At 44.4% G+C, this 20,756-nt stretch overlaps 1 protein-coding gene across 1 annotated transcript; it reads right to left on the bottom strand.

Moving 5' to 3' along the window:
• Positions 1-10,870: 10,870 nt before the first annotated feature.
• Positions 10,871-13,599, bottom strand: Gstm3 (glutathione S-transferase mu 3). Its single transcript, XM_042680183.1, has 8 exons — positions 13,488-13,599; positions 13,088-13,163; positions 12,693-12,757; positions 12,334-12,415; positions 12,133-12,233; positions 11,468-11,563; positions 11,261-11,371; positions 10,871-11,049 (listed from the first exon to the last, which is right to left on the bottom strand). Exons 1-8 carry the CDS (start codon positions 13,536-13,538, stop codon positions 10,951-10,953), a joined length of 681 nt encoding a protein of 226 aa, XP_042536117.1. The 5' UTR covers positions 13,539-13,599; the 3' UTR covers positions 10,871-10,950.
• Positions 13,600-20,756: the final 7,157 nt, after the last annotated feature.

Below are 20,756 nucleotides of genomic sequence, written 5' to 3'. Positions count from 1 at the left end.
TTATTGTTTGTTTGGTGTTTTTCATTTGTTTTTACACAGTGTTGGGGCTCTGCCATGTGAGACACACCTCCACCACTAGATTTTTTTAGGACCAGTATTGGGGCTTGAACTCAGGGCCTGGGCACTGTCTCTGAGCTTTTTCACTCAAGGCCAGTACTATACCACTTTGAGCCACAGTGCCACTTCTGGTTTTCTGGTGGTTAATTGAAGTTAAGCTCTTGTGGACTTTGCGGGCCCCAAATGGCTTCGAGAGCCTTAATCCTCACCCCCTGAGTAGCTAGGATTACAGATGTGAGCCACCAGTGCCAAGTCACTTCTGGGTTTTTATTGGTTAATTGGAGATAAGACTCTTTCAGATTTGTTTGCCTGGGCTGCCTCTGAACTTTGATCTTCAGATCTCCCCCTAATGAACAGCCAGGATTCCATGCCTGAGCCACCAGCACCCAGCTTTCAAAATTTATTTAACCCAAATCTGCTTAATTAAACACAAATAATACGTGAGCCTTTGTCTTCTACGAGATCTATGCCGGTCTCCATGGACTATGGGCTTAGGGTATGATATAGCATTGTAGTTACAATTGCTGCATATGGGTGATCCCATTGTGGTGATTCTACTCAGGGCTGGGCAGAGTTAGATACTTCCCTATTTCACACTGCACGGCACACGAAGTACAGATTTGGGACAACCCTAGTTTATTTTTTCTTTCTTCTTTATATATATATTTATTATAAAGCTACTATACAGAGGGGTTACAGTTACATGAGTAAGGTAATGAGTAAGTACATTTCCTATCGAACATTGTTACCTCCCAAATCTAGGTTTTGATCACTCTCTCAAACAACAATAAAATGCGAGCCAGGTCTCATGGGCAACCTACACTTAGGTCACCAGCTAGCACTGAAATAGTGGGAGTGCCCATAGTCCCAAAGTTAAAAAATAAACAAACCCCTTAAAACTAAATAGGCTGCTTAAGTTTCCGGAAAGGCTAGCACAGACAAAGCCATATTACAAAAACAGGATTAAGCACTTAAGCCTTTAATATCCAGATGATGTCACAAACCAACAAATATCAGCAACTTTCAGGAAACCATGACCTTACCTAATGGTCAAAGATAGGCACCAGAAATTGACCATATAGTGACTAATATAGATGAACTTCTGGATGCAGAAATAGCTGTTTAAGGAAGTAAATGAGCTTTAAGAGAACACAAAGAAACAGTTCTCTAACATAGAAATTTAATGGATTGATAGAAACAAGCAAGTAAGAAAACAAGAACCCTAGCAACCTTCAAGATGAAAAGTACTCGAAGCATATTGTAAGTGCAGGAATCAAAGAATAAATAGAATAAACAGAATAATCAAGAAAGAGACTTGAAGATAAAACATTTGAACATATAGAAAAAAAGAAAAAAATAAGAAACTATATAGGGATCTAAGGCAGCATTAAAAGAACAAAGATCTAGAATTATCAAGAAAGCCTTGACAATGCCTAGAGAATAGAAAACTTGGAGAGTTAATAACATGAAAGTTCCCAAACCTCAAGAAGGAGACAAATATCCATGTATGAGGAAGTCAAAGAGCACTAGTCAGAATTAACAAAACCAAATCTTCAAACACATAATGAAGTTTTCATAGCACAGCTGGAAGATAGAGATTCTCAAGGCAGTAAGAAAAAGAAAAAACAAAAGGAGGGGTTCCTCATTCACAGCAGAACTTCTTAGAGGAAATTTTGTCAACTAGGAGAGCACAGAATGATTTTCACAGTACTGAAGGAAAATGAAATCTTTGTTCCTAGGTTAAAAACAAACAGGCAGGGTAGCTCACACCTATTCTAGCTACTCTGGACCACTGAGATCTGAGGTTGTTCAAAGACAGCCCAATCAATTTCCTTTGAGATTTCATTTCCAATTAACCACTAGAAAACCAGAAGTAGAGCTGTGGCTCCAAGTGGTAGAGCACTAGTCTTGAGCAAAAGAGCTCAGGGATAGCACCTTGGCCCTGAATTCAAACCCCATGATTGAAAAATAACTCCCCCAAACAAAAACAACCATAACAAAAGCAACAACAACAACAAAAAGCCTAAGAGAGTAACTATCCCTAAGACATGTCCTACAAGGAATTCTAAAGGGAACTTAAGCCCCAATACTGACCCCCAAAAAAAATCCAGAAAAGGAGGAGTGTCTCAAGTGGTAGTGCACTAGCATTACATAAAAACAAACAAACAATAATGAATGCCCTGAGTTCAAACTCACAGTTTGAACTCACTTTGAAAGATGTTAATGAGTGAGAAGAAAGCATCAGAAGAAAAAAAATCTCTGGAAAAATAACTCCACAGAAAAACTCAGAAGCTTTACTACTATAAACACGGCATGGCAAACCATTCATACTTTCAATATGAAAAATGAAATCAGGGACTGGGAAGGTGGCTCAGTGGTAGAGCGCTTGCCTTGAGCTGAAGAGCTGAGGGACAGCACCCAGGCCCAGAGTTCAGGCCCCACGACCGGACCCCCCCCCCCAAAAAAAAAAAGAAAAGTGAAATCAAAACAACTAAAATAATAACTACATTAATATGTTAAGAGATAGGTAATGAACAAAAGATGCAAAATGGGATATCAAAAATGGGGACGCTTGGCCCCTGCCTGCCTGCAATCCTAGTTACACAGACGTCTAAGGTTGGAGGATCTAAGTTCAAAGCCAACCCAGAGATTCTTATCTCCAATTACCATCAAACTACCAGAAGTGGAGTTGTGACTCAAGAGACAGAGCATTACCCTTGAGCAAATAAAACTCAGGGACAATGCAGAAAACTCAGCCCACACAGAAAAATCTGTGAGACTTTTAATTACTTTTACTTAATCTCCAGTTTACTGGCAAAAATTCAGAAGTAGAGGTGTGTCTCAAATAGCAGAGCATCAGCCTTGAGTGGGAAAATGCTCAGTTAAAGCATGAGGCCCTGAGTTCAAGCCCCAGTACCAGGGTCTAAAATCAGGTTTCAGCTTTGGTGAGCCAGTCAAAAGAAAATGTCCTCATGAAGCAGTAGCCAAGGACAGCTAATTGACATTGGACAGAAAGGAGAGATGGAATTTGCACCCCTCAGCTATGACATTCTTCTTGTCTTTCCATTTGGGCCCTCATTTGCTGCTTTTTTTTTTTTTAAACCACCAGTTGGTGAAAGGGAGATTTAAATTAACTTGGAGGCCTTTTTGGATCCCTGGTTAAATGCTCTCCAATAGGGGATAATTGGACCCTGCTTTTCTTTTCTTTTGAATAGGCTGCTTGTTTTGCCAAGAAAATTTGAAATTCTGCGTTTGTTGCCTCATTTCTTTGTTGTTTGAGCTCTTTTGAACTATTTGGCCCTAGGCCATTTTTTTCTAGACAGGAAAAACTGGAAACAATTCACAACTAATTAGTAAAATTTCTTTATCCTTCCTGACAGGGAAATTTAAAGATATGGGAAGTATGAGGATCTAGGTGTTTAGGAGATCTCTGTTGTAAGTTGATTAAGAATGAAAAGCATTAAGTCTGTCTTTCCCCTTAAGGGAGAATTTTAGTTGACAGGTCTACTGAAAAATCAAAAACAGAAAATGGGATGATTTGCCTAAGGGCACACTTTGAGTTATGAAAATTATTATTGTGTAACAGCCACAGGGGGCTGGGAGAAAAAGTGAATTAGAATTTAGTTCTGTTTTCTTTTTTTTCCCTTTTGTTTTTATGCTGGTACTAGGGCTTGAACTCAGGGCCTGGGTGCTATCCCTTAGCTTTTTTGCTCTAGGTTAGCAGTCTACTTGTTAGAAGTGATTCAGGATGTTGGGACACTTAACTCGAAAGGAATTCGGCAAGGCAAAGTTTAGCTCTGCAGAAGGGTGCGCCATCAGCCAAAAATCTGGCAAGCAAGCACAAAGAGCAGGCAAGCTGCTCGGTTTTTAATCCCTAAACTTTCCAGTACTGGAACAAAGAAAAGTTACCCAAACGAACAAAAAATAAAACGCCAAACCCAAACACCCACACCTCCATCTAATCCTTTCTTTTAGATTTTTGTCCCACATTTGAGCCATTCTTGATTATTTCCATTGAAAACCTCTTGAGAACATTCTCAGACTGTCTCAGCTTTCAAAAGCATTTAATTCCAATTAGATCTGAACAAGGAGTGAGCTGGACTCCAGTACTAACTAAGCTACCCTAGTGCCTTAGAGTTCTTCACTGACTTCTGGGACCTCTGTGAATTTGAGCTTCGGATCCGATTTCAAACACTTCTACCTGAACTATCTCCGTGTAAGAACAGAGCATGCTTCAAACACTTCTACTTGAACTATCTCTGTTTCTAGAACAGCACATTCTACTTTTAAAGTATTCTGTCTCCCAACAAGAACAGAGTGAATTTTAGAAGTTCCTCAAGTGAATTAAGCACTTACCTGGAACAAATATTTTTCTTATGTTTCTTATTAGCCTGTAGCCTTTCTGCCTAGTTACTTGCTTTGCACCAGACTCCATGAAGATGTACATAGGAATATGTACATGTTCCTTCATGTTCCTGCTCTCAGACAACTTGAGATTCAGTGGTAGAAGCAGACACCTAAATAAGCCATTAAATTTTATTGTGTCAAGGACTGATCAGTGAATTCTAGGGGAACAGAAAATTGTTTTTTTTTAAATACATTTGAATCACTCTGAGAGAGGTAGTGGGGAGTTTGTTATTGGGCTAACCCAAATCTGAATGGCATAATATGCAGACATTTCTTACTTCTCATGCACTGTGAGCTCCGTTAGAGCCCTGCTGTCCACAGTTTGTCAAAAGCCTGGACTCCCAGAGGCTTCCAGGATCCTAGATCCATGAACACATGTGGTGGGAGGCCCATATGGCAACTTATACACTGGCTCTTTAAGGTCCTGCCTGGAAAATGTGTGCAATTTCTATTTGTGTTTAGTTGACCAAAGCATGAGGCTGCAGTTTGAGAGGCTGGGAGAACTGTCCTCACTGGGAAGTGAGGGAGAGGTAAGACTTCTGTTATGTAGCTAGGGATAAAACATGGTGGACACCACACATGGCAGACAACCTATAGCTCATCATGGTGCCTCTTCTCATAATTTGCTGGGTATTAGAAACGTACATTGTCTCTTTGGGGTCAAAAATGAAGAGACACAAGAGATATAGCAGATTTCATCAAGACAACTTTGTACAAAAGGGTACAATACGGTTACTTTACCCAAAGCTAGGCAGGCATACCAGACAGAGCAGTTTGCTAGGTTTTTAATCCCAGTTCAAACTGTCTTTCCTCCTTGCCAAGGAGTTAGGCTCACATTGTAAGTATAATTGATTACCAAGGTTAGAATGGGTCCTATTATCGAATTCTTACCAAAGGTTTGTTTTTTGTTTTTTTGTTTTTGTTTTTCCCTCACAGCTAGCTGGGAGTGAGGTTGGGAATGGGGTGGCTGGCAGATACAACTGGAGGAGGTTGATGAAGGCAGTGGAAAGTTTCCACTCAAAACAGGGTCTTATTCTTTTTAATTTCATCAACAAAGATTTATGTCCCTAACATGGCTAGCTGGCCACAAGCAGCACACCTGATAATTACAGTTTATTCTTTTAACACCTTCTAGGTTCATATTCCTAGTATGGCTGCTGGTCACGAACAGTACAGATAATAGTTACAGTTGAAGTCAAATTCATTACATAAGATGGAGGCACTTTGGCTTGACAGAAAAGTCTGCGTTTTCCTCACATGGGAACCCAAATGCTTCTTTCCATAATGCTGTGTGGCCACTCAATTAAGAAAAGGGTTGGGGCTGTAAAAGAAGCTATTTCAAAGATGTGTTTGCTAGGTCCTGTGCTTAAAAATACCCAAATTTGTATCTGTGCCTCTTTTTTTTTTTTTTTTTTCACCAGGTGGTTTGAACTCTGGGTGTGGGCACAATCCCTGAGCTCTTTTGCTCCACTTTTGCCACAGCTCCACTTCCTGTTTTTGAGTAGTTAATTGGAGATAAGACTCTCATGGGGACTTCGAACCTCCACTTTCATATTTCAGCCTCTTGGAGTAGCTAGGATTACAGACATGAGCCACTGGTGCATCGGTACCTTTTGATCTGTTATTCTCTGCTGCAGACCTTTTGAAATCACTTGTTTGCAGGAGCAAAGAGACAGTACAGACAACCATCTGTGGGGAAGGCAAACTGCCCCTCAAACAAGCAATGCCTTCTTCTTATCATCTTAAAGCAAGTGAGCAGAAAACAGGAGACTACCTTGTTCCTGTTCTTCTTCTCCAGAACTCCTCCAAGGAGTTCTGTGACTCTGACCTGACACTGCTTTAATTATGCATACCTTCCTCATCCCTTTCCCCATCTCTCCCAGCCAATATCTGTATCTCTGATGACAGCTGAAGATTCACTGAAGTGTTGTCTTCCCATGGCTGCCATGTAATACATCTCCTTTCTCTGCCTTTACCATGCCTCTTTATTTAGCATATGGGAGCAGGTAGCTGGATCTAACTTGAGACTTCTGGGCTCCAGACCTGGAGTCTAAAATCCTGGCTCTAGGGTGGCGCATGCAAAAGTCACTAAGCAATCAGTACAAACCACAAGGAAAGAGATATGAGAGAAGTCCCATACTATAATAATTACTGAGAAGATTCTTTTGGACTGGATTTTTGAGGCACCTCTCTACAGAGACTCTATTTCACAAAAAAAGTTATCTTCAAGTATTTATGTGACAGAGTTACCACTTAACAAAGCAACTTATGAATTCCATGCATCTTGATTAATGTCTCCCCTTCCAACATTCTAACTCTTCTAACCCACCCTTTCCTTTTTCTTAATTTTTCAGCCTATACATTGTATTCTTGACAGCATTCTGCCCCCTCCTTTTTGTCTACCCTCTCCCCTACTTTCACTTTTAAATACACTTGCTCTATGTGGTTTAAATATTTCCCTGCCTCTTAAATTCTTTAATCAGCAGAGAAAATGAATTTGTACCAGTAGGTGGTATCAAAAGCAATCAGAAATATTGATGACCATCAGTCACCGATGACTTCCACAGCGCTTAGCAGATGTAACTTCTAGGCTTGGATTAGAAGAGGAGGCATTAGGGAGAATGGGGCCGGGTGAGAGTTGAGAGCAAGAAGCAGTTTGAACAGTGCATGCAGAAGTGTAGAGATATAAACAAGAACCCAATGTTCTGGGAGAATTTCAATTTGTAAATTTATGTAACACTGTGTTGTCCCAAGGGTCCTAGAAACATTGACTGGATACGTACAACTGAGCATGGGGTTCACTGATCAGAGAAGACTGAGACTGCTGACTTGGGCAGAGCCAGCCAGGGTGGGAGCCTAGCTGCTGGTCTCTCCAGGCCACACTTGGCTGTTCCCTAGGGAACTGAGGAAGGCTGAACCCCAGACTGGGTGCCTGTGGGGTGGGGGTGATCATATGTCAGAGAGGAAGTTGGAAAGGAAGCAGAAGTCATTTTGAGGGAGCTAGAGGCAAATTTGTTGCAACTAGTTGGTCAGGAGCCATGTGTTAATTTGCATATTAGAAAAAGCACGGGTTGCCAGGTACTGGTGGCTCATGTCTGTAATTCTAGCTACTGAGGAGGCTGAGTTCTGAGGATTGCAGTTCAAAGCCCAGCCTGGGCAGGAAAGTTGGTGAGACTCCAAAACCATGCAGAAAAATGGATGTGGTGCTGTGGCTGAAAGTAGTAGAACACTAGTTTTGAGCACAAAAGCTCAGGGACAGCACACAAGCCCCAGGCTGCAAGTTCAAGCCCCACAACCACTACCACTACCACCAACAACAAAGAGAGAGAAACAGTGAGAGAGAAAGAGAGAGAGAGAGAGAGAGAGCACGCAAAAAAGCACAAGCACCGGTTAAATTTCAATTCCTGGCCAGGCACTGGTGGACACTGAGATCTGATGGAGTTTCAAAGCCAGCCGGGGGAAGGGACTCTAACCTCCAGTTAACTACCAAAAAGAAAAAAGAAAAGGCTGGAAATGGAGCTGTGGCTCAAAGTGGTACAACATTAGCTTTGAGCACAAAAGCTTAGGGACAGCATTGAGGCCCTGAGTTCAAGCCCCAGCACATAGCATACACACATACACACATACACACACACACACAATAAATAAAAATTAAGAATTTCAATTCTTCGGGGCTGGGAAAGTGGCTCAGTGGTAGAGTGCTTGCCTTTCATGCATGAGGCCCTGGGTTTGATTCCTCAGCATCACATAAGCAGAAAAAGCAGGAAGTGGTGCTGTGGCTCAAGTGGTAAAGCGCTAGCCTTGAGCTGAAGAGCTGATGGACAGTGCTCAGGCCCAGAGTTCAAGCTCCCTTCACTGTCAATTTTCTGTCAACTTTCATCAGGGTTCATTTGAGCCACCTGTCTTGAAGCTGAGGCGGAAGGAATGTGTAATTTCTATACAAAGGCCAGGTGTTCCCATAAACGCCTCTTAAGCTGGCTTTCAAGGCAGCTCCAAGTCTATAGGTATCAGTGTCCATGCCCCGCCCATCGCATCTGTGTACCAACCCTATAAGGCATTTTCTTTTAATTTCCCCAAGCTATTTCTTTCAGTCTGGGAAATGCTCTAACCTAGCTTCCCACCTTCAGCAAATACAACCGAGTCTCCCTCATACCTTTGGGGAATTGATCTGCTGAACTGAATGTACCTATTACAGTGATTTTTTTAACTTACTAAGGTGACTGTATACTAACTGCTAGTATACTCATTATGGTATTTAGATGTCTATGGGATGACAGCTTGTACCCTTTCATCCTCCATTGAACCTGTCCCTTGATTGAAGGTAGCCATTGTGGCAGCATTTCTTTCTTGGCCTATGTAAGGGACTGACTAAAGCCAGGTGAGCCCTCATCTTGTAGGAAGGATTTGCTTCTCCCAGTGGTCATCCTTGCTTTCTGGGCTGCACATCCTTATATAATCCCATTTTCTTGAGTGGGAACAGGATCTATTGGTTTGTCTTTGAAAGTATGTAGTCAACTCTCCATTGCTGTGAAAAATACTAGAGATTACCAACTTAAAAGGACAAAAGGCTTATTTTAGAGGTTTCAGTTCATGGTTGTTGGGCCCGTGGTGGCAGAAACGTGGTGGGGGAGGCCTATGCCATCTGGGGTACAAAGAGAAGGCTCAAGGTTCCAGTATCTCCCTCAGGGACACTCCTCCCATGAACTACAATAGAACCATCAGCTGGGGACCAAGCTTTGAACACATGAGCCTTTGGAGGACATTTAAGGTTCAAACAATAACAGATAGGGCAAGGTGATGGGATATCTTTGCCATGGTTATATTACAAAAGCTGCAGTGCCTCACTTTCCAGGAGACTCTTTTACTGGCTTGATGAAGCAAGTGACAATATTGGGAGGGCTCTTTCCTAAGGAACAGAAGTGGCTTCTAGCTGCCAGCAAGAAATGGAGGCTCTTCATCCAGCATGGTACAGGAAATGAATTCTGTCAACAATCACATGAACTTGGAAGTAGATCCTCATCCAACTGAACCTTGAGATGGGATTGTAGTCCTGCCTGTTGGCACAAGTCCAACCGTGCCCTCCCCATCTCCGCCTACCGCCTGTGCTAGTTTGAGTTCAGGACCTTTGCATTTGCTTGGTAAGCATTCACAACTCGAGCCACATTCAGACACCTCAGTTTTCAGATGAGAACTGAGCTATTGCCCCGTAAAGCTGAGCGGATCCTGGCCCATAGAAGCTGAGGTGATCAGCATGTTGTTTTAGTCTGCTAAGTTTGTGTCGTACACATACACAGAAGTAAAACTCCCTTCTTGGTTTTAATAATTTTTTAGATCCTGCAGATTGTCTATTTTGTCCCATTTAACTTTTGATTAAAAAATTTAAAATGATCCCTTTTCTAGTACTGAGGCTTGAACTCAGGATCTCAAGCTCTTGCTTGACTTTTGTGCTCAAAGCCACATCTCCAGGCTTGCTTCAAACCTCAAATCCTAGTCCTTCATTCTTCTGAGTAGCTAGGATTGCAGGAGTGAGCCACCAGTGCTGGGCTCTTTTTTTTTTTTTGTTTGTTTGTCATGGGGCTTGAACTCTGGGCCTGGGAGCTGTCCCTGAGCTCTTCAGCTCAAGGCAAGTGCTCTCTCTTGAGTCACAGTGCCACTTCTGGTTTTCTGGTGGTTAATTGGAGATGAGAGTCTCATGGACTTTCTTGCCTGGGGTGGCTTTGAACCATGATCCTCAGATCTCAGCCTCCTAAATAGCTAGGATCACAGGCGTAAGCCACCAGCATGGGCTTTTTAAATATAATCTTTACAGGAGCCCCTTGTGGTCTCACTTGTCATTTGTGTTTATTTGTGCCTTATCATGGAAAAGTTTTAGCATATGATACTAATTAGTAAACCTTTCATTAAAAAAAAATCTTTTCCTATACCCTACTCATACATTCTTATATTTTTATCAAGACTTCAACAGCTTTGTGTGTAATATTGGACCTTAAATTCGAGATAAGTTTAAGTGGAGTGAGGTATAAGGTTTTACAGCTTTTAATGAATAAGCTATTATCTTACCTCTATGGGCTAGCCTACCCATTTGACATACTGCTTTTATCATACCAAATATCTACACACACATGGGTCTGCTGCTGAACTCCAGTTCTGTTAAGTTCATCAGTACCACCCAACTTACTTGATTTCAGCAGGGTCATGGAGGCTCCTGGTCCACTTAAAACACAGCTATCTCCAGCAATTTAAGGTCTTTCTTTCCAGTACCCACCCTTAAGACTTAGACGCAAATTTCTAGTCTTTGATCTCAGTTAGGGAGTAAGGGAATGCCAACATCATAGTGATGGAATTCCCATCTCAATTGTTCTCTCCTTTGGCCTTTATTCCCAAGAGAAATCCAGGTGGACACCAGTAACATTAATGGTATTTATTGAAAAGAGCAGAGAAAAACAGAGTACAGAACCTTTGGGTAGGTATAAACCTGTCACCTGCTCAGCATATACACTTGTGGCCCCATTTGGCCATCTTGTTATTGATGGGCATCTTGAAGAAGCGGTCAGACTGCATGTATGAAGCTATTTTCTCCAAAGCCTGAAAGGAAAGCACACCAAACTTTTATTAGGCCCCTAGTCCAGCCTGATAGCCCCACAGTGTAAGAGCAACATTCACATGCTACTGCCTCCACTTTACTCCCACTTCCTGTAGGAAGTAGGTTGGAGTGTAGATGACCCTTTCCAGGACTTACCCAGAGTTGTCCAATCACTGATCTCATTAAGCAAAAGAAAAGAGCAGGGAGCATTACCTCAAAGCGGCACATGAATGCCTTCAGATTTGGGAACTCATCCAGGCACTTGGGCTCAAACATCCTGTTCTGGTCTAAGACATCGTAAGTGAGGAAGTCCACAAAGGTGAGCTAGGAGGAAGAGGTAGTGAGATTGTCAGGTCTGGAAAGGTCCTGACAAATAACTGCAGAGAGACAAGAGATATTATCCTTGTTCCTTCCTCTTACCTTTTCACCTGCAAACCAGGAACATTTCCCCAAGAACAAGGAGAATTGTTTCAGTTGATCAGGAAGCTGCTCCAAGTACTCAGGCTTCAATTTCTCCTGAAAAAAAAAAAAGAGTGAGAGTCAATAATCAGGGTGCTGGCCAGTGAAGGATACTTCTCTTTGCCTTCACTTGGGAGTAGCAAGAGGAGAAGGCTTTGAAAAGGAGAAAGAGCTAACACTAGAACATGACCAAACATTCAAACAAACAAACTAGCTTTGTTTTCTATTCTGATAGTTTGTGGGAGGGTGGCAGTAGCAGAAGGGAGCAGAAATAACCTTCAGGTTTCTAAATGTTCAGTTCCTCCTCCCCCCTCCTCCCCTTCCATTCTCCCTTTCTCTCTCTCTTGTGTGTATGCCATACTAGGGCTTGAACTCAGGGCCTTGTGCTCTGGCTTGGTCTTTTTGCTCAAGGATGGCACTCTATTACTTGAGCTACTCTTCTACTTCTTTTTGCTGATTAATTAGAGATAAGACTCTCTTGGATTTGCCTGATAGGGCTGGCTCCAAACCTTAATCCCCAGATCTCCTGAGTAGCGAGGATAATAGGTCTGAGCCACTAGCACCCGGCATTTAATGCTTCTTTTCTTGACTTGACCACTTAGCTAATGCCAGCTAAGGAAACTTACATGGTCCGAGTTGTAGCAAATCCGCACCAGCTGCATGCGGAAGTCCATTATCTGGTTCTCCATGATGTCCACTCGAATCTTTTCTTCTTCAGTATCACCACCTGAATTCCAAATCATGACAAGTTACCCTGGGATCATCATTGCTGTTTACTCCAGTTGGGCAGTCACATTGGACTCTCTGGTCAGCAATACCCCACTCACACATGTTGTGCTTGCGAGCGATGTAGCGCAAGATGGCATTGCTCTGGGTGATCTTGTTCTGCCCATCCAGGAGGTAAGGCAGCTGGAAAGAAAAGAATAGGTCAGACTAATAGTCTTTTTTGAATCCTTCTGTCTCCTGGGAAAGAGGAGACTAAGCAAGAGAGAAGATGCAGAAAATTTTTTTAAAAAGTGGAAAATCCTTTGTCTTCACCTAATAAACATGTGATATTTCCCCCTCCATTTTGATCTAGTCTGTCCCTGCCAAGATCCTCCCCAAACCCGGGAGGGAAGACGCAAAACTAGGTGTACTTGAAGGCCTTCCCATCTGCCCACTCCTCTCATCGCCTAGAGCCACTTACATTAGGGAAATCCAGATCGAGTTTGAATTTCACATCCAGCCATTGGCTTCGATCATAGTCAGGAGCTGTAAGAAAGAAGTGGGGAAGCAATCTCTTTACTAATCCACCTGTTGGAAAACGTTTAGGCCCAGCCCCTCAAATTCCCAGCTCCCCAAGCTTAATCGTTTAGGCCTTACGGTCTATTTGTCTTAAATATGAAGACGGAGTTGGGCCATGAACAAAGTCCTGGATCTATCCACCTGTCCTCACACAGGACAATGAAGACCTCCCACGTAACTGGGGGCTGATGTCCCACCCAACCGTGCCGTGATGCCCCCCCTCCAGGCCCAAGACAGGCACAGCTAGAGAGCCACGGCGTGGCCCGGGACGGGCCCAGACGCCCACAACGACATTACCTTCGCCGCACGTGTACCGTTTCTCCTCGTAGCAGGTATCCGTGAACTCCAGGAGCAGGCGGATGGCGTGCGCCAGCTGGGGGGAGGCAGCGGGGCTCAACGCCTGCGCGCCCCCCCACCCCCTCCCGCCAACGTCCCCCGGCAGGGCGGCCCGGGCCCCGGCATCCCGCCAGGACGGTCGTTAAGCTCACGGGCCGGTCGGCCCGATCGGCAGGGGGCGGCGTGAAGTCGCCGGGCCGGGCTGGGCGAGGCTCTGCGGGCCTCCGAGGCGGCTCAGCTTTAGGTCACCCCCGTACGGCTGTTTCTCCAGGAGATCCCCAACCCCCAGCCCCGGCCCCGGCCCCCTCGGCGGCGGTCTGTCCGACCAGGCGGCTCGGCTGTCGAGAGGGCCCTCACTCACCCCGCGAATATCCCAGTAACCCAGAACCATCGACGATGACTTGGACGACATGGTGTGACTGTTTGCAAGTCTTGCAGAGCGGGAGATGGGTGCCAGGCGCAGGTCTTATACTCCCCTGGGGGGCGGGGCCGAGGGGCGAGGCCGGCGCGAGCTGCTTGGCCCCGCCCCGGCGCTGGCCCCGCCCCGCTCCGTCCGCGGCCCTGCCCCCCCTCGCGGCCACTCGGTCCTGCGCAGGCGCGACTTCTGTCCACTTTAGGGTTTGGGGCCAAGGGGGGCGGGGGCGCGGCGGGGGCGCGGCGGGGGCGCGGCGAAGCTCTGAGGCTCTGCCCATCCCTACTGTGGGAAACCTCACTTCACCAGTAGTGGCAGTAAGAGTGACCTTGGTTCTCAGGGCTAATAAAACTCATATGTGTCCTTCCTTCCTTCCCTCCTCTTCCCTCCCCTCCCTCCCCTCTTCCCTCCCTTCTTTCCTCTCCCCTCCCTCCCCTTCCCTCCTCCCTTTCTTCCCTCCCTCCCTCCTTTCCTTCTTCCTTCCTTCCTTCCTTTCTTCCCTCCCTCCCTCCCTCCTTCCTTCCCTTCCTTCCTTCATTCCCTCCCTCCCTCCTTCCTTCCTTCCTTCCCTTTCTCTCCTTTCCTTCGTTCTTTCGTTCTTCCTTTCTCACTCCCTCCTTCCCTCCCTCCTTCCCTCCCCCCTTCCCTCCCCCTTCCCTCCCTCCTTCCCTCCCTCCTTCCCTCCCTCCTTCCTCTCCTCCCTCCCTCCTTCCCCTCCTCCCTCTCTCCTTCCCTCCCCCTTCCCTCCCTCCTTCCCTCCTTCCTTCCTCTCCTCCCTCCCTCCCTCCCTCCCTCCCTCCTTCCTTCCTTCCTTCCTTCACTTTCTCTCCTTTCCTTTGTTCTTTCGTTCTGCCTTTCTCCCTCCCTCCTTCCCTCTCTCCCTCCTTCCTTCCCTTTCTCCCTCCCTCCCTCCTTCTTCCTTCCTTCTTTCCTTCTTTCCTTCCTTCCTTCCCTTTTTCTCCTTTTGTTTGTTCTTTGGTTCCCTTCTCCCTCCCTCCCTCTTTCCCTTTCTCCCTCCCTCCGTCCTTCCCTTTCTCCCCCCCCCTCCTCTCCTCTCCCCTGCCCCTCCCTTTTTTTTCTTGCCTGGGGGCCTCGTGGCAGTCCACAAAAGTCAGGTGGACTTGGATCACCAGAGAATGGTTATCAGTTTCCAGTTTGGGGGGAGTGGGAAAAGCTGGAAAAGGAGGACAAGGTGATCAAAAAGAAAAACTTGTCCAGTGTCAGTAGCTTAGGCTTGTAATCCTAGATACTCAGGAGGTCGAAATCTGAGGACTGCAGTTCAAAACCAACCTGGGTAGAAAATTGGTGAGACTCTCATCTCCAAAAAGCTGGTAGTGGGGGAGTGGCTCATGTGATAGAGCACTAGCCTGTAGCCCAAAATCAAAGGGACAGTGCATAAACCCTGTGCCCCAATACTGGCACACACACAGACACAAAAACATAAATTGTGTAAACACTTAAAACTAAGGTAGGAAGTGATTTGGAAGGAAGCATCATGTGAAATTTATAGAGGGGGTAGATCACTTCAGGCCAAGCAGAAGGAGGAGGTAGGCATTGAGTAAGGTCACAGGAATATGGGAAATACAAATGTGTACAGAAATAACTATACTTAAAGTTGGGTTAGGCTGGGTTTTAAGGTTGTGATGGGCTGTGAGGAGACAGTGGGAACAGCATCTGGCCAACAGGTTGTAGAAGACCTTGACCAGCAGAAAGAAGAGTCTGGATGTTTTAACCCTGGTCTGTGGAAATTGTCTAGATCACACAGTTTAATAGAAATGTTAGACAAGCCATATGTGTGATTTAAAAATGTTTCTAGTTAAAGGAAACAGGGATTGCTGGGTGCTGATGGCTCATGCCAGAAGGCTGAGGTCTGAGGATTGTGGTTCAAAGCCAGCACAGGCAGAAAAGTCCTTGAGACTCTTCACTCCTTTTAAGTACCAAAATGCAGGGAGTGAAATCAACGGAGAGGGCGAGGCCCAGAGTTCAAGCTCCAATAATGGCACACATAAACAAAATGAAACAGGTAAATTAATAACAGCTCAATACATCAAAAATACTGTTATTTCAGCACGTAATTAATATGAAAATTATTGAGATGTTTTCTATTGTTTGCTTTTGTATTGTCTTCAAAACACAGTCTGTATCTTACAGTTACTTACAGCACCTCTCAAGGCAGGCTCCAGGCAACTCGTTGACTAGTCTGTTGGACAGGGCAGGTTCTGATGCTTTGCGGAGATGAGTTATTTTGTCAGAGTCCTCTAGTAAAATGACCCTAGTGGGTGCAGAGTGTATGGAAGGATGTGGCCATGTTTTCCATTTGCTCCTTCCTCCAGCTATTCATCTATACAGCAGTGTTTATTAACATGCCTTTTAGGGGGCAGGCACTGTTTTAGGTGTTGGGAATATAGAACTGAAATCAATACACCAAACCCCCTCACCTCAGGAAACTTACATTCTAACAGACACAAATGAGTACGTAACAAATTCATAGTAATGAAACTGGAGCCTTCTCAGGTGCTTGTGTTTTCTCATTCCCCCACTTCTAATGTTATGCCACAGTACCCCAAACCGGCAGACAGCATTTCTTCTCTGCTACTTTCACTGTACTGTGATCTTGAAAATGGACTTTTAGAGCCTAGACCCAAACTCCTGGGACTTCACGTTACATCTTGCCACTCCATTCTGTATTCCAAATAAAGAGACAAAGTAAAGGGCAGAGAAAAGAGGTCATGGCGTGGACTTGCCATGGAAAGATAGCGCTTCAGGTCACCTTCAGCCATCTTTTCTCAGCAGACATCTGCCTTAGGTTTAAACAGCAGGAAGAATTGGAGGCAAGGGATGAGAGGTATGCATAAACAAATCTGGGCCCAGGTGTGTTCCAGTGGTTATAGGTGGCAATGGTAGTCACAGGTGGTCTGGTAGCTCACTGTTCAGGATTGGACAAGTGAGACCTTGTTATCATGAGTCATTGTTACCAAGCAGGTAATCTAGTTGTTACTGGGTTCCAAGATGATTGCAAAGTGCTTGTAGGAGAGAATGATGCAGAGCAGTGGACACAGTTACAAAATGGAGGCTGGGATGCCAAGCTGTTCTCCTACTTTAGCTTAATTCGTGGGCCCGAGTAAGGAGGCAGTGCTCCTCACAAAAGCGCATTTAAGAAACAAAGGTTTTGTGTTCTTTCTTTAATTTGTTGCTATTTTTGTTATCTCTTCTTTTTGTCTTATCTTTGGGACGGTAAGGGAGGACACAGAAATGGAGGGACAAAGGGTCAACAAACGCAGCAGTGGTACTCACTGAACACTATTTTGAAAATGAACTATACAACTTTGGGGTGAGGACGAGAGGGAAAAACGGGGAGAGAGGGAGGGAAAGGATGACACTGTCCAAAAAGAAATGTACTCTTTACCTGACTTATGTAACTGTAACCCCTCTTACATCATCTTTATAATAACAATAAAAAATTTTAAAAATAAATGTTACAATAAGTCAAAGAATTATGCACATACTATGTAGAGAAAGAAAAGAGAGATGAGCTCTAGGGAATGGTGGAGGGTGTGAGAGCTGGGCTAGGAAGGAGATTTGTGTTTTTAAAGGAGTGTGTGTGTGTGTGAGTGTGTGTGTGTGTGTGTGTGTGTGTGTGTGTGTGTGTGTGTGTGATGGACTTGACTTCCCAAGCTGGCTTCTAACTACAATCCTTAGATCTCAGCCTCCTGAGTAACTAGGATTACAGGCCTGAGCCACAAGTGCCAGGCAGAGATGTTAACTTTTAAACAAAGGCCTGAAGCAGATGTGGAATCCAGCCACAGTGTTACAGAGGACTCTAGAGAAATCTAGGCAGAGCAAGCAACAAATAGAGATAATCATCACTGTGCAGACAACATTAAAAAACCAGGTGAGATTGTAAAGCATTAACTCCTTACTGGGACCCATGAGTTAACTGAAAGAATTCTGTCACCCCAACTTCAGTTTTGTATGCATGGCCTTTGTTTTAAGCTATGTATTTTGCAATCACTTCAATTCTAAGCAGCACACTGAGCACACTCTTTAGGACAAGAGACAGAAGTTAAGAAGCTAAGAAACAACAGATCTGGGTAACAAATCCACTCCCCCCATGAGGACAATTATCTGTAATAACAAGGCTGCACCTTGGAGCAGTCATAGTCATATCATGGGAACCAGCTGGCTTTCCTTAAGTGGTGTGGTGATAATAACTTCTCTGTATCCTGAGAACAGGACTGAGATGATGGTTCATCAGGACCCACCAGATCAGTGCTGAGACAATGAGAATGTTGATGGCTATGCTTCTCTCTTTCTTTTCCCCCAAATTCTTTGTCTATTCAAAGCTGTTTGTACTCCAAAGATGGCTGAAGATGGACTGAAGTGCTGCTTTCCCATGGCTGCCCATGCTAAGGAATAAACCTCCTCTCTCTTTGGCAGGACCTGATGTGTGGAAGGGCCTGATGAGTCTGGGGCTGGGGAGGAGGGTGTCTTAAACTCAGATTTCATTATTGCCACGGAAGTGAGGTCAGCAGAGAAGAGCAGAGTTCGGAAGGCTTGCATTTAGAAGTCAGCAAGTAACAATGAACAAACCAAGGTGGTCTCTATAAAAAAGTAGCCAGGGTTGTCAGAGGAAAACAGGTAGTTGGAAACTAAGTGAAGACCATTAGAAGGTGGGAATGAGTGAGTCTATCAAATATGACTAAAAGATCCAGGAAGCTGAAGCCTAAGAGTTATCAACTGGATTTAGCAACATGGACACAATGGTGACCTTGATTGAACAAGCTATCGGTAGGAGTTCCCTGAAGGTCCTGGGAAGAAGCTAGCTTCTGTTTGTGCAGAGGCCATGAGAAAGGAAAATAGGCCGCAGAGTTGTAACAATGTCACTGCTGGGTGGTAGAGATAGGATTTGTGAGCTGACTAGGGAGGAGGAAGGAGGAGGGAGGAGGGTACCCAGCCTGTACAGCATGACCTTATGGGGCTCCCGGCCCTTTTCTCTCTAGCCTAGTAGTGGGAAATCAGTTTTCCCATTAGTTCAACTGAAGTAAATCTTGAGCTTTAATTAATTACTTAATTACTTTTTGGTACAGTACTGGATCTTGAATTCAAGGCCTGGGCATTGTCCCTTAGCTTTTTTGTTGTTGTTGTTGTTGGTCCTAGGGCTTGAACTCTGGGCCTATGTGCTGTCCCTCAGCAATTCGGGTCAAGGATAGCACGCTACCATTTGAGCCATAGTGCCACTTATGGTTTTCTGGTGGTTAATTGGAGATAAGAGTCTCACAGACTTTCCAGCCCAAGCTGGCTTTGAACCATGATCCTCAGATCTCAGCCTCCTGAGTAGCTAGGATTATGGGTGTAAGCCACCAGTGCCTGGCTTCTTGTTGTTGTTATTATTACTTTTATTATTATTGCCTTTGCCAAAGTTTGATCTCAAGGTCTTTTACTCAGTTGGCTTATTTGTTCTGCTGACACTCTATACCTCCAACCTGACTTTTTGATGGTTATTTTGGAGATAGTCTCAAGGACTTTTCTGCCTGAGCTGGCTTTGAGCCATAACACTATAGATTTCAGCCTCCTGAGTAGCTAGATGTGAGCAACCAATGCCCAGCTTGTGTTGGCTATTTGTTGAGATAGGGGTTCATTTTATGTCCTGGCTGTCCTGGCCTTCAGTCCTCCTAGTAGCCAGCCACTGGTTGAGATGAAGTCTTGTAAACTCTCTTGACTGGGCTGGCCTCAAACAGTCATCCCTTGTTTCACCTCCCAAGTAGCTTGGATTACAGGCTTGAGCCACTGTGTCCTGCTGGGAATTTATAAAAAGACACTTGGCTAAAAAAGAACAAAGGGAACAAATGACAACCTAGGGACACGTGACCTTAAACTACCTGGGTTTTTCCTTCTAAGATAACAAAAAGCCAGTCACACATTCACTTGAGGCATGAGCACCTTTGATATTCTAGGCAATGATTATTGCTAATTTAGCTAATTTATTCTAATATCAGCTTAACAAGTTTGTAAAGTAGGTATTTTGTCCATTTTATATCTCTAAAAGAACTGAGGCCCAGGAAAGTTGGGTGTTGCCCAAGTTTCCATGGAGAGTCTGCATTCAGAATGAGGTCTGTGTGTCCAGCCCACCTAAACTGACGATCCTGACAGCTCCTCACTTCATCTCAGTCTTTTCTGTAAAGTTTGGGGGGAATATTGGCATCAAACACTATTTTTTTATCTTGTTAGTTTCCCTGGTTCTAGGGCCCTTCCAGCTCTGAGAAGCCCCCAGGTAATGAGTTACTGTGTCCTTCTTTCATTCTGAACAATCTTGCTTTTGGTTAAACTTGACCTTGTAAGTCACACCTTAAGACTCTTACTAGACTTTTTCTCTTTGATGAGAGGGAATTTTTGCTTTCCTATTCTGTGTTCCTAGCTGCAAGAGATGGTTTTTTGGAAGAATGATATAAGCAGTCCTCAAATAGGTTACTCTGTATCCCATACAATGTTAGAGTCATGTAGAAATTTAATTAAGAGAGACTTAAAGGAACATTTTAAAGAATGTTTAAATCCATAAATATGTCAGACTTCATAGATGAAATCAATAAAAGCACAGATCCTTTTATGTGGAGATGGGAATTCATTCCATGACAAATTTTGAGGTGAAAGTCAGCTATTTTCACTGAAAAACATTAGAAGCCACAGATGACCCAACAATCTCCCCTTAACCTTAGAGAGAACAGGAACCCAAGGAGTGGAAACACTTGAATTCCCAGAGCAGAATGACTTTCCCTTTCTGGTCACATCCCTTCTGCTCTGCCACTAATTACCACTAGGAGGAAATTCAGCTCACTGAACTTCAGGAGACAAAAGTCCCATTGAGGAAGTTCTCAAGTACAGCACTGTGGATCACGTGTTCTTCACTGCCCTGAAGTTCAATACTTAGCCATGTTGGGTACCTTGACTTTATGCCGAAGGATACAGGTGGTGAGCATTGCCTTGTTTGGAGTTTGATTAGAAAGAGAGTGGAGAGAGCTAGGCACTAGTGGCTCATTCCTGTAACCCTCGCTACTTTGGAGGCTGAGATCTGAGGGTTGCAGTTCAAAGCCAACCCATGCAGCAAAAAGTCCATGAAACTCTTATCTCCAATTACACACACACACACACACACACACACACACACACACACACACACACACACACACACACACACACACACACACACACACACACACACAC

Source organism: Dipodomys spectabilis, unplaced genomic scaffold (genome assembly GCF_019054845.1).
Source record: "Dipodomys spectabilis isolate Male_0828 unplaced genomic scaffold, ASM1905484v1 ptg000002l, whole genome shotgun sequence".
NCBI lineage: Eukaryota > Metazoa > Chordata > Mammalia > Rodentia > Heteromyidae > Dipodomys > Dipodomys spectabilis.
Note: the sequence above shows the minus strand (reverse complement) of the source record. Positions and strands in the feature narration are given on the sequence as shown.